Source organism: Solea senegalensis, linkage group LG6 (assembly GCF_019176455.1).
Source record: "Solea senegalensis isolate Sse05_10M linkage group LG6, IFAPA_SoseM_1, whole genome shotgun sequence".
NCBI classification, from domain to species: domain Eukaryota; kingdom Metazoa; phylum Chordata; class Actinopteri; order Pleuronectiformes; family Soleidae; genus Solea; species Solea senegalensis.
In genome coordinates this window covers 24659603-24674412 of record NC_058026.1, presented here as the reverse complement: position 1 = coordinate 24674412, position 14810 = coordinate 24659603, and the positions used below count along the sequence as shown (strand labels likewise).

The following is a 14810-nucleotide window of genomic DNA, read 5'->3' as shown; positions in this document are numbered from 1 at the left end:
CACAATAGACTGATTGTGCTATATCAAATTCAAGTCAAGCCACTACTGCATGTATATGTTCAGTCTGAATGAAGACAGACTCAAGCTGGCCTGGGATGTCACTGGCATGTCAGAGGACTCTGTATCTAAAGTTGGATGTAACACCATCCTTTTTGATAGAGCACGTATAGAGCTGGCTGAGGCAAACCTGAACCATCCCTTAGTTATGCTGCTGTAGACCGAGACTGCAGTGGTGCACTCACTTACTCACTCACACTCAGGGTATGAATATGACATTATTACATGACATTAATCTTGTTCCTTCTCTCCCCTAGTTTGTGCCTTTGCTCCCTGTCCTCTGTCCCTCTCTCTCTGTCCTCATCTATCAGGTGACCCCTGGGCTACAGGATCCAGATCCAGTTGCGAGGCTATTGTTATTACAAGTAGAAGTAGTATTGTCATCATTATGATGTAATGTTCTCTTTCCTTTTGTTTGGATTCCATGTGGATAGGGCCTTGAGCTTAACTAGCTTTGTGTTGTGTGGGAGCAGCTGAGAGTTAAGAGTGTATTCCTTTAAGAGAGCAGGAGGTGCGTGATGTGTGATGATGTCAGTGTGATGTGTTTGTGTGTGTGAGCTACAGTGAGAGAGACGAGATAGATTAGCCGACAAAAGCTTATAACTGTACCGGAAGAAGTTCTGGGATGCTTGTTGTAATAAACACTCAAAAGAAGAAGGCAAGAGGTGGTCGTCCATGTGTTTACCTGCCGTGTGGAGTTAATTGGGTAACTGAACCTGAAGAGAAGTGAAACTTCTTCATCGCTGGAGAACAACAGTGTGTCCTCCCCTACGCTCTCTAACTGCGGTCGGGGAGCCGAGCAGGAAAGTTTAACACTTGTTTTTCACTAAATATTATTGTTTTTAACCAGGAGTTAGTAGGATAGTTAAAGGGGCTTCTTAACATGTCACAGGCTGCGTTATGAGTCAATGGTAATTCTTTTTGTATTGTTAATAATGAGTTTAAAACAATTTAAAAATAATCCATTACATATACATATATACACACACATATATGTATATATGTATATATATATACATATATATGTATATATATATATAGACACACATATATATGTATATATATGTATATATATACATATATATATATATATATACATATATATATACATACATATATATATACATACATATACATATATATATACATATACATACATATACATATATATATATACATATATATCATGTCACCTCTCACAAGAAAAAGAAATCTAACTAAAACACCTCTATGTGGATTTAGCAAATGTGATAGTTTTACAGAGGCACTGTACAATGGGCAAATGTTCAACCAAGGCAGTTAATGTAAAGAAGCAGCGTACCACCTGACCAGCTAAATCGCTTTTAAAGTGTTTAAACCACAGATGTATGTTTATTCCTGACAATTAACAGTCCTGGTGGTCCCATTGTCTTTGCATTGAGGTCAGAATTACAATGAGCCCTAAGGGCATCAGACAGGTCATAGAGAGTGTGTGGGGTTCAGTGGGAGTCATCTTTGTAAAAACAACACTGAAATCTTACTGGAATGGAAACACTCGATTATGAAAGAAGATGCTGTTGACAGCAGGCACAGAGAAAACCCAGCAGGTCATCAAGTGATTCTCAGGAGGATACCTTTATAAAATGATCCTCACAACATGAAATGAAACTTTAGAAACCAAATCTACTCATGGATAGAAACTTTACTGTCCCCGGATTCAGTCTCTAAACAGTGGGGGGGCTTGATAAAAGTCCAACATATATATTTATATATATCCTGTCTGTTTTGACTCTCAGAGATAAGAAATATTTCAGCATTCAGTGCATTGCCCTGAGTAATATTACATTTTCCAGAAATAAAACAGCTTAGTTGCATAAAGAATGTCTACAGATATGCCATTAATCCTGAGTGATCTCTGCATTACTGTATCTTTAGTCTGCAGTAACATGTGGTACCTATGGAATAATGTTAGCCATGAGGGCTCATAGGCCATAAATGCAAACCATTCATAGGCCATAAAGCTTTACTGTGTTTCTGGGCCAATGAAAGAAGGAACTGACATTACTCAAAGTGTGCAATTGTCCAATCAAGGCCATAGGACTTCAGTGTAAGTGCCTGCAAAGATGCTAACAATGACTGGGATGGCTGCACTTATAGTACTTCCCTCTGAAGTAAAGAATACTTTGGAATCATAGAAATAAACCCAGGACTTACCAAGGCTGAATTCCACTTGAGACAACTTGGGTGCTAGAATGGCACCTGCGAGACAGAGAAAGAAAAATAGAGGGTAGGTAAGATAAAAGTAGAGGGAGATAAAAGGAAAGAAAAGGAAAACATCATAACAATGGAAGAGACAAAGCAAATAACACACATTACCCACAGTCTAAAGCTTAAGCTCTTGTATCCCACAACAATTTCCCAGAGCCCAGAATGACATCTACAATTGTTGTTTGCTGGGGTGTGAGCGATGGAGCAAAAACAAGGATACTTTGTTGAGAATGCTCTAAATAAAAGGGCTGAAAATCTTCATAGGAAATTGTTAATATTCAACACTAGCTTCTGAACAGCAGTGATCGTTTTTCTCCAGAATTGTCACCTTAATTTGATCAACAAATGACTTTAGCCAAAAACAGGTGACAATCATATAGTCTGAACTAGGGTTGGGCAACGTTTACCAATCTGGCATATGATGATGTCTTCAGTGAAACTTCCTGAAGTATGATAACATGGTGCAATGTTCTCCTGACCCCAATAATCATTTGCACACATAATTATCCTTAGTGGATAACAAATCCTGCTGCTATAAAATCATGTGTTCAAGTGTTGCCTGCTGAGCTGTGACAAATTAACCGGATGACAAGTCTAAATTAAAGATGGCTGTTGCCGGTTTGTGTTGCTCTGTGTGCTCTCTGCGTGCCCCTGTCGGTGTTTGTGAGAGAAGTGATGCAACATCACTGTTTAACACAGGTGAACTGAACGTTTCTCCAGTTCCGCAGAACACTAACAGAGTAATACATATGTTAATTAACTCGAGTTCATATCAAATCAGTTAATTATGTAGACAGACTTACAAACACCTTCATTGTTAGGGATCAAAATAAAAAATACTTTTTTCAGTGTGTTTAGTTATGTATGGGATCAGAAAAAACTTGACTATGTCTAAAGAGTTAACAGCTATAACCAGAAAAGCCACGTCGGTGACTGTTCATTTTGCATTATGCAAACTCATGACTGCAATGTTTGTAAAGAAAAAAAAAAAAGCATGGAAACTTTTGTCCTTGGGGGGTTGTGCCATAATAATGGATAGACTGCTTCAGCACTGTCCGTCATTCATCACTCAACCATTCAAACACCGAACAGATGAAACACCTGCGTGAAGGTCCAACATGTAGGTCTCTAACCAACTAAATGGCTTTTTGCTGGGGTGCTTGGACACAATTGGCCTCTCTAAGGCTCATCAGCCTCGCTAATGGGCCATGGGTAGTCGATGCTTGCTGATGTGTACCACACATTTTGTGGTAATACTTCACAGAGACTTAGAATTATTTACTTGTGTTTTACAATTATTTCCATCTCCACGGATTTGAAGCAGCTTTTATGCTCAGTCAAGGTTAGTATATGTGGAATAAGTTAGCGTGGAGTACCTGAAAAGCCTTTCATTATAAAATGTTTTCACACATGTCACAGAGACGAGTCAGACTAAGCAATAGTCTAAAAAAAACTAAATGATGCACTATTAAGGAAAGGCAAAAGTGCATATAGATAAATACATTAAAAGCCCACAACTGATCCTAAGCTTTAACCACCAGGTCCTAACCATCTGTGAAGACGAGATACACCTGCCAACAAAACATCAATTAACAAAGTATTTAGGAAATCTTCAGGCAGGAAAGAAAAAACAAACAATTAATCAAAGTAATCCTGTAATTAACGGGTAAAAGGGGCTTCTTGGATTCTTCCATCGATAAAGGAATATTTTGCACATTAATACTTTTTTCTGATACATGCATAAAACCTGATGTCTCCCACTGTCTAATGTCACAGTATGGTAGTTTCCCTCAACTGTCAGCAAATATATAAAAGGTGTTTCTGTTCTATTTTTTACAGCCTCACAAGTACATGTACTTTTTTTTTCCGAGTTCTCTAACGTTTGGATCTAAATGTGAGACTGCCCCATGAATATTATATATATCTCTGGTTTCCATAATATGGAATCGGTAGAAAAGCACAGGCCAGGAGCTCCATGGAGTCTATGACAGTATAAGACTATGACTTCATACATTTAAATACATTATTTGTTATTTTATTCTTTGTAATGTATTGTTTAAAGCATTCAAATTTGTATCAATTGAACGATGGGTGTAATTAATAACGAGACATAATAGAAAGCGTGTGCCCTCTTCATATACACTTATCTCTTAATTAACAACATAAAAAAAACATAGTGCATTTTTGATATTCAGTAAATGTGTTGAATAAAATTTCAAATCACCAGAGTTTTCTTCTTTAATCAAGATGGGCTACATTTGAATAAATAAGCGTATGCAAATGTGGTGCAGTGTGCGGTGTGCATACACAGTACAGTAAATCTCATCTAATAAATCAGTTGCACAAACAGCTGAAGAACACGGGCAAGTAAACACATACAGTTACACAAATAGGCCAATTATACATGTAAATAAACTGTCTGCATCACTATCGGGGTTTTTTTTAACATTCCTTTCATTTCATTCCTTAGGGGTCATGTGTCATGTTGTCACCACCAAGGCTTCCTTGCGAGTGCTGATGAAACTTTAATAAGCTAGGACGACATGTTATGTGTTGGCAACAAAGGACTCTTTAACTAGGTGGGCCTGAAACAGTGCCAGATGTTGGGTCCCATCCCTGATGCCACATCATCACAAGGGACTGTCACTTGAGTCTAGTTCTAGAGGATTCCATCTGTGCTACACATCACCTATGAAAGGGTGATTGAAGCTAAAAGATGACAGAAATGTACAGTGTGACTTTTTAAGTAGAGTGTCAAGTGTTAATGGAAGTTTCATTGACAATCTGTATGTTTCCATGCACACTTAATGGAATACATTGAATGACATAAACGTGCACCAGGGGGATCAATATTAGGTTGGTCTGTTATGTCACAGAGCAAAACAACTTTAGCTGGTGGCTTAGTACCAGAGGTTTACTTGAGTATTTATTTTTCTGATGACTTTTTAATATTACTCCCTACATTAATACACAAAAATATGTACTTTCTACTCCTTACATGATCCACAGATGACGACATGACGTAAAAGCATGGGTAAAAGAAGGAAAGAGGGAGACGGGGGGGGATGCCCAGATGCTCATGCAGTACCTCTGGTCAGTTCAATCTTTATTATTCTGTCTGAACTTTTTGTTTAACAAAATTATCAAAAAAATTAGGATGTATTTTGGTTCATTAATGGCAAAAAACAAATTTTTACTTTTTACTTTTACTTTGAAAGTACATTTCAGAGCCTGCACTTTATTACTTTTACTTGAGTAAAGGAGTTGAATCAGTACTTCTACTTTAACCAGAGTATTTTTTTACACATGTATCTGTACTTCTACTTAAGTACAGAATATGAGTACTTTTGCCACCTCTGGTTAGTACGATGGGGAGAGACACTCAGAAAATGTTTCATTCTTTAAGCTGACAGAGATTAAGTCTCCTCGTCACATTCCCCACATTCCTTCGTGTTGTTGTTTTCTTCTTCATCTTCCGTGTACCAGCTTTTTTTCATTTTCAGGTCAGAGGTCAGGTTGAGGGTTTTTTTCTAAATGTACCGGATGAACATTATGCATCTTTGAGCCTGAAAACTGGCTTGATATTATTTTAGCGGTGTTCCAGTTCAGGTGTGGAAAGGTTGCTCCGTTGTTCAGTGAGACACTTTCCCCCGCTTATTAAAATCATGTACTAATTATGCATGCAGAACCTGAGGACAGAACACCTGTTAGTCACACAGTGACTCCAGTTTTGTATTTGAGCACTGAACACATTTGTGTCATTAACCCTTGGTGAGAATCAAGCTGGCCAAAACAAATACAAACAAAAAAATACTAATTGCACTCATTACCCATTACACGGGGAGAGGTCAACCATCTGTACTTGAACATTTGAATTCCATCTCCTAAAAGCTCACCAGTGCCCCAGCACCAATGTGTGTGGATAAGTATGTGGAGAAAAGTGGCACAGGTGTGGTATTTATAATCAATATCTGCTGGCATTATGAATATGGTAATATGCTCAGCATGGCGGCAGGCAGCATGCAGGGATGCGGGCGGCACATGCAGATGTAACTCCCGGAGGGGCCCAAAGCAAATGAGGTGTGCCCGCGGAAGCTGCAGTTTCTTCTGGCTCTAGAAATAACAGCAGAGCCCCACTGTACCTCCAATCTATCACCTCCCTGTCTGCGGGTGGCATCAGTGGGGAAAAGGCATGCTGTAGGGAGCAAAAGGGTAATTTGTAAGGATGTAGGCAGACTGGGTGATTTCTCTGGAATGACAAAGTTAATTAATGTACAGGGACTTAAATTGTCCATCTCGCAGATGATCATTTAACCCTCTTCCTCTTCTCATAGCCCTGCTTTCTCACCCACAGTACAGTGTGATAACCACTCACTAGCTTCTTGTAGATACTGTGTAATGAAGAAATGTGGGGAGGGGGGGGATAACGCAAACAGATTTCACACGGGATTGCTGCTTATCCCTGACTCCACACAAAATAATTGAGTAAAGGCTCTCAAATACAGCCTGTCGCTGCTCCGGTCCCATCATATGCTTTCCATCTTGACTAAGAAAATCAAGCCGTTTCCAAAGACAGCTTTGATAAACCCTCTCACAAAGCACACAGTACACATTTCCTATCACGGCAGCTTATCCACATCATGAATAGATATTACATGCAAACACCTATGCCAAAAGAACAAATCCTGTTCATAATTTGGAATATTATTTACTCTGGAAATATCAGTAATTCACTTATACATGACGGGCTAAGGAATTAAAAAAAAAAACTCAGAGAAAACAACCCAAATACAAACACGACCACCAACTGTGTTCATCCTCTCCACAGATGCACAGCCACACACTAATTGCCGTCTTTCTTCCAACACCTCCTTTTGTCACATCTCACTCTTCTCATTTCCTCTCTTTGCTGGAGTTAACACCTGCACATCCTCTCTGAAGGTTCAGACATCAGCCAGGCTAACATACTACCTCTAACTCGATGGATGTTTGAAAAAAAACAAAACATAGGCATCCCATTAGGACAAGTGGTGGTGAATGGGAGAGTGAGTTATCGTCACATTAATGCCCTGGGAGATTGAGGGGGGGCAGATGGTGCTCTTGCTGGCGTTTAATGAAGTGTTGTGAATCAGTTGGATGAACTGAGGAGATCTTTGACTGTTGCATCATGGGGGATGGAGAGTTAACAAGGGTACATACAGTTTGCTTCATAATAGTTTTGTGATGATAAGCAGCGTGCAATAGAAATCGAACATGACGCAATCTTATTGAAAAGTGACACGTCTATGCAGATGCTGCAATGAATGATTAACAGTTTAAAAAAAAAGGAGACATTTTTACCCCTTATGTTTGTAAAATGCCAATTCAGTCCCACCTTAATAAGTACTGAGAAGCAACCAGTTGGTTCCCACTTTTCTCTCCCATCACGGAGGAGGAGACAAACTATTTCACCTTGCGACTGATAATGTGGGGTTGTCAACTTGTCTTTCGTGCCAAACATGGTAATTATGTGCTTTGCTCTTTCCTTTTGTCTCCCAGGATGCTTAGGGAAACAAAACAGAGGTAAAGTGAGGTGTTTGTCATTGCTGCTACACTCCCACACCTGTCAGATGAAATATCTAAAATGTGACTACGATTTTAATGGTTCCCAATCAGGTGATAACTGTGGAGCGGGTGAGCATTCTAATGTGTGCATGTATGTGTGTGTACATGTTACCTTATGTAACACATAAGGTTTGCATATACGTTGGATCAGCATGTATCTATACAGTTTTGGGGGAAAAGACATAATGAAAACACTCTCATTCCTGTTGCTAAGGTTCCATTTATTTGTCCCCATGGGGAAGATGATGGTGTTGAGCTTGCATGCCAATGTAAATGCTGAGTGGTGGTGCATGCATAGTGAGTGCTCTTGGTAAGCAAAGGTATAAGAACAGGCTTTGAGGCATCACTGATATGGCTAATCTCTTTAGCATTCTCCTGTTGTGATGGGCACTGAGACATCTAGTTTGCCTCCACCAGTGCTCATTAGTGACAATAGATTCAGGCCATATGGAATACAACTGCAATAAAAAAGCAAAGCACAGACAGGGACACAAATAGTGATAATTTCATAGACATTATATTTTGACTAACACTGTTTTACAAAACGTTCTGTGCTGAGATTCTAAATCAAATTCAGCACTAATCACCTCATTAGGCGGAATTTCTGATATAATTCACCACCTTGTGAGACCCACCATTTATAACTTTTATTACATAATTACACATAATTGGACTCCTGGAAAAAGTCAGGACGTTTTTTTTAAATCAATTCATTTCCTTGGGACACCTGAGATATGAACATTAGGACTCAAATGTCAGTTGGTTAGGATGTATTTTTATTCTAATTTTAAACCTTACTTGGGTACATTTTCTTATTCTCTGTTATAATTATTGTTCTTTTTCTAATAATTACAACATTAGGAGCCTGAGGCATTAGTTTCCACATAGAACAATACAACTGCCGTGAATTCAATCAATTGATCATTGATCGTCATACATTTCAACTTATTTGCCTCTCTTACGCTTGCAGGTATGTCCACCCTTCTAACACACACACACACACACGCAGGCACACAGTGAGTTGGGAGGAACAGAGCGAGAGAGAGAGATTCTGCAAAAGCAAATTGAGGGAAAATATGAACTAAGAACTAATCACTGGAATAATCACAAACAATGGCATCCTGACAGACTCAGTTTTAGAGTTATAAAGGAGAGATGATACAGATTGAGAGACAGAGGACTCGGCACAGTCAGCTCACCAGCAGCAGTCAGTCCTTCAGGGTTGGCACTCAGTTCCTTCATGTCAACCATGCAGTGTCCCAGGTGCTGGTTGCCGTCCTCCATCTGTCCAATTTGCCTCACACTTCTCCCCCCTGCACCTCCTCTCCCACCTCCTCCTCGAAATGCCACAGTCCAGTCCAGTTCCACGGCTCACACACAGTCTGCCAGGCAGAAAAGCTGTCACAGAGATAGCAATCCGCTCAAGCTTGGATTCTTGCTGCCTCACGGCTCGCTCTCTTGCAGCATTAAAGATGCCTTTTGGAAACTAATATGAGAGAGGGGGGGACCACGAGAGACCTGGAGCAGAGAGAGAGGGAGGGAGGGAAGGGGAGAGTGTGTGAGAGAGAGAGAGAGAGAGAGCAGTTGAGGAGAAGTGGGGAAAGGGAGGACTGATGAGGGAGTGAGACTTGGAATGAAAGAGAAAGCAGGACAGAATTGATGCTATGTGCGATACACAGCTCTATCCATCAATCTTGTGCTGTCAGTGGGGCACCTAGACCAGCCTGCACAGTGCAACACAGCCAGAGAGACTAAAACTCTGCCCACTCTCTCCCTCCTTTTCTCTTCTCACTGCGCAGTCACTGCTGCATCCAGACATGGCAGCAGGGGTCCCTCTGATTTCTGACATCCGTTTCCCACTGCTTCACCAGCCTCCCTTTTGCCACTCTGCCACCCATTCCCATTTCCTCTGCAAGCAGCAAAACAATTAACAAGCGATCCAACTGCTCATCTCCATATGGTGAAGATATAACGCCACACAGCCTGTTATTCTGGTGCTTACAAATGCAAGACACAAGAACGGGGGTGGACGGGGAAATAAAAACATTTCATCTGTACCATAATTGCCAAGTATACACCAATATTTAATTAACAAGTTCAAATGAGATGGTTACATAAGTAATATACATTTTTAAACCAAAGGAAATCACATCACTTTGCTGATGATACACAGCTGTATGCATCAAAAACTAGTGGCATGTCTTTCAGAATGAAAAAAAAATAATTGGTGTAATCTCTCTGCTTTTATTTTATCTGCCAAATTTATTCTGGAATGTGTGTTTTAAAGCTGACGGTGGTTAAATCTGAAACCTTGACTCATAACAATTGGAGTGACAATCACATACAGTAGTTGAATCATTATCATTTTGTTGCAGGAATATGTCTGAAGTCCAACATTTTTGATCATGGCATGATGCTACAAATGTAATCCAGACTATTGACATTGTTATAATCCTTTTCTCCACTTTCTAAATGTTGGCAAATTACATTGTCTCTGGTTGATTGTGTTCACTTAGACTACACATGTGTAACTACTAAGAATAAGATGAAACAAAGGCTTTGTAATAAACAGGGACAGTGACAAAATAATGCATCTCTCTTCCCTCATGCCTTCATTTGTTGCACTGCCCACCCACTTATAATGTGAAGGTTACTGTTAGTTATTTGGCCACCAAGGCCATGATGATGCAGCGAGATCATATCTAAAATCAATGTTAATTTATACCCTGCTGAATGGAGGGGGAGTTGTGGTCAGAGCTAGAGCTCAGTGAAGAAACAGAAGGCAGAAGCCTTAGACTCCTAGAGGAGACACGGCTAAGGTTAGAAATCATATTGAAACTATGCCTTTGGATTCCTTTGCTTTATGAGTTAAAAAAGAGATTAATGATGTAACCATCAACTGTCATCTTTTTTTTCTTTTTTTCAAATACTGAGAAAAAAAAACAGTTAAGGTTATGTTTAACAACCCCAAACTTTATACTGACTCATACCCACTTAGATTCAATACAAATACGCAAAGAAACATAGGTAAACCAAAGGTCTCTTCATTTATATCTGGACTCATAGTCTAGAAACACAACCTTGAAACTATCATTAAAACAGTGAGTGTGTATTATTGTTCTCTTTTGGCTGCCTCCATTTGGGGTCAACACAGCAGATCACCTGACCATGATCTTTGATTTTGATTTATTTTAATACGTTGCATGGCCTTTCATGACGACACTCTGGTTTGACATGTGCACTAAATAGCACGTGTTTAGCCAGGATGACCTAACTAATGACAATGAACACAATCAAGGATGTTCAGCAGTGGTGTCTGACCCTCGTGTGTGAAGCAATTACCTGGCACCACCTAATGCCAGAGAATGCTCTTGACTGAGCTACTGAAGAGGTCTTCTGACGAAGCAACTCATTATGACTCATTGTTGTTCAGCTGAATTGGTTTATCTGGTAGAAAAATGTTGGTTCTGTGTGCACTGATGGATACTTTAACTGTAGTCTATACCAATAACAAAAGTATTTTTTTGCCTAACTACCAAACTGTTTAAACATAACCAAGACAATGAATTACATTGGTTGAATTGCTGCTTTTACCCAGGGATAGGTACTGTAAATTATTGTAGGACATATAGGGTTTTATAATACTTGTAAAGCCCTTCAATTCACATTTGGGACCAATAAGTTCTTTGTGATTTTTCCTGCTCAAGCAACACAATTAGCCTTTACAAAAATTTCACAAATTCAATACAACCCCAAATTGGCTTTCTTTCATTTGTTTTGAAATACAATTAGGGACCAACAAACACTTCTGTTTGTGATTTAATTTTGAGAAAGTGTTTAGATTTCTTCTTTTTTTTTTTTGCTCCAACATAACAACGTAATTAGGCTTTCACAATGCTGACTGGTAAAACCCTAGACACAGGCCACATGGGCTAAAGAGCCATGTTGAGTTCACGTGTTTTCTTGAGGCGACTGGTCTGGGTTGGGGTAGGTGCCAAAAACCTAAATGAAGATAAATTGGTCCCTGCAGGAGCAATAAGACAGAAGATGAATCCACTCTGCACAAGGAGGTTTCTTCTTCACTTCCCCCCACTCCCTTCATCCTTATCCCTTCATCCCTCTATCGCCACATTCTCCTTGTTTTCCACCCCCTTTACTCCTTACAACCATCAAGATGAATGCTGTCTTCTTCTGCACTAATGAAAATGTGGTGGTACACACACACACACACGCACACATATGAGCCCATGTGCGCACAAAGAGGCAAACAGGTCGGTGGTGAGATCCATTAACATTCTAATACATTTCTTTTAAAGGCGACATGTGTTGTCTTATTAAAGCCTGACAGATGGAGGGGAATGGAGAAAATCAATAGACAATGCACTAGAGATGGAGAGTAGTACAAGTATACCGAGGAGAGGAGAAGAAAATAAACATGCCCTTTTTAGCTATTCAGCCACAAAGTCCGGATAAAAGATTCTCACATTTACCCATTCCAGTAGCACTTGAGGCTCATTAGAATTTGTGATACACTCCTCCACAGTATTAACCTGAGGAAAGCCAATGCCTTGATTCAGAGCAGTGTCTACGTGTGCACACATAGCCTCCACTAGGGTTACACAGCTGTACAGCAGTAAAGGCCACAGTAGGAGACATCCTATTGTCATGGTGTAAATACACACTGTGGTCAGAATGAACAAGGCAGATCAGTGCTCAGAGCGCACTCTAACCTTAACTCAATGAATGTCTTTCTCCCTGCACAAGAACTTTCACATTAATTGATTTAAAAATGTACTACCGCATGCGCTTGCAGCATGTTTTGTTGCATTTGTGTGAGATAATATACTGGGTGTTAATGCTTTACTGGTTGTTTCAGAAATCCAAATGTTGCATGTGTCAAACACAAGAACAATAACAACAGCATCAAAGCACTCATCTTCAGCTACCCCTGCTGGGTGCCCTTTCTTTGATTTTAAATGTTTGTGCCACAGATTTAGGAAACGGCAAAGAAAGAGGCCAACGAACGCATCTGTTGACGGCAAACGCAAACAGCAGGAGCTGAATAATGAATGACATTATGAAAGATGTTGGTTTAAAATCAATGAGTAAAGATGGCAGCATGAAAAAGAGAAGCGTTTACAGTTGTTCTTCGTAGTTATAGCTTTTAAATGCAGCTCCAGCGTGCTGTGAGTTTCATCAGCTCCAACATTAAAACCGGTAAATGGCTTTAATGTTGTGGCTCATTGGTGGATACCTTTGGCCTGAAGAGTTTAGTCTGAAAAGTCTGGTGATATGATTTTTAAGCTATTATTTAACATGGCTTATGCAGAAAATAAACTCCTGTGCCACAACAATAAAACCAGGTAGGGCTGATCAGTGTATATTGCATTTTATTGGAAACAGTCAGTTTGGTATCCACTTTAATCATCAAACACAACTAATGATGAGTATAAGTGGAAACACTGAACATCCCTTGGAGATCAGGTCCAATTTTCACATGGATTCACAAGAAATTGGCATTTTTTTTTCAAGTCGGTCTTTAAACAACACTGAAAATCCCATGTGTACAGTATATTGAATGGGTGTTTTTTTGTTGTTGCTGCAATTGTTCATGCTGGCCACAAAGAATCAATCCATCTATTTTCTGTCTTCTGTTGAGTCGCGATGGCTGCACAAGCCTACTACAAGAGAATCCTATGGTTTTGGTACTAAAGACTTAAAGACTTGCCTTAACATTATGGCATACATTTTTGATCTAATTCATAAAAACAAGGATTGTAAACTTCCCTTCATCTGTATTCCTCTGCATCATCTGATCTAAATGCAACAACAATCGGTCTGTCAAGGTCTACATGAGCACTCCTCACATTAAAAATGAACACCCTTCTCCCAAACCCTTCCTTTCACTCTTCCTGTCAAAGAATGTGGGCAGATGAAGCTATTGATTTCTCATCGCGGGTTGTCATGTCAGGTTTCAGCATCTCTTTTACTACGTCACTGCTGGTATGTGTGGATATGACAAGTCACACAAAGTCAATGGACAAATAGTTAATATGTAGAATATAATAAAAGATGCTTTTTGTCTATACTGGCTGTGAAAGAAACTATTCCTACAAGTCCAGAGCAAATGAAGGGGGGCAGACTTCAGATGAATCTCTCAGTTTGAGTGGGTATACTACATCATCCAGTTCTCTGAAAACAAACTTCCCTTTCTGTGTTTCCTCAAAGCATTAGTGGACTTGTTTCCCATCCTTGATATTGAAGTTGTGCTTTGAAAATATGGTGAAATCTACTGGGAGGAATTGTAATTGCAACCACTCGTTCAACACGCCATGGAAAGCATGTGGAAATTGACGTAGAGACAGGTGATTCATTTGTCTTAGAATGAGCATCAAAATAAGTGTTAATCACTGGTTGTGCTTTGACAAAATATGCTCCTCCAAATGTCGCGGACGTGCTGCAGTAGAGGTTTGTACGGCAATCCCTTTTCCTTCGTAACAACTGTGTCCGTGACAAAAAAGGAGAGCGAGAGTTATCAGTGGCACCGACACCAGTGAACACTGAATGACTTTGGCCACTCAATCTCCCCAAGAGGACCAGCAATGTTTAAAGTAGAGGAAAGGTATAGATTAGCTGATTCTCCTATATTTCTGAAATACTGCCAGGGACACACACCACTGTGCCAACATCTATGTATCATTCTTACTGGAGGAGTATTTTCATTACTTTAGGTTGATCCTCTGTGTATTTCTTTATCAAAAACTGATATTCTTGAACAAAGGAATCCATAAAAAAAAATTGTGGTTTGATGTCTTGTTTCTTTAATATAACCAGCACAGTAACGTGGCCTGAAATCCCTTGTTACATGGGCAAACCAACATAAAGACAATTCTATTAAAACT

The 14810-nt window shown here is 39.6% G+C and overlaps 1 protein-coding gene across 3 annotated transcripts in view; it reads right to left on the bottom strand.

The window, feature by feature from the left end:
- Positions 1–9424, bottom strand: part of inpp4b (inositol polyphosphate-4-phosphatase type II B) — a 124728-nt gene extending 115304 nt beyond the window's left edge. The window contains exons 1-2 of one of the 3 annotated variants that reach the window (XM_044028724.1): positions 9108–9424; positions 2251–2295 (exon numbers count right to left, since the gene is read on the bottom strand). In XM_044028724.1, the coding sequence (XP_043884659.1) occupies positions 2251–2295; positions 9108–9192 (130 nt within the window). In that variant the 5' untranslated portion in view covers positions 9193–9424. Of the gene's footprint in view, positions 1–2250; positions 2296–9107 lie in introns of those variants that run through there. The other 2 variants (XM_044028725.1, XM_044028726.1) reach the window with 2 other exon arrangements.
- Positions 9425–14810: the final 5386 nt, after the last annotated feature.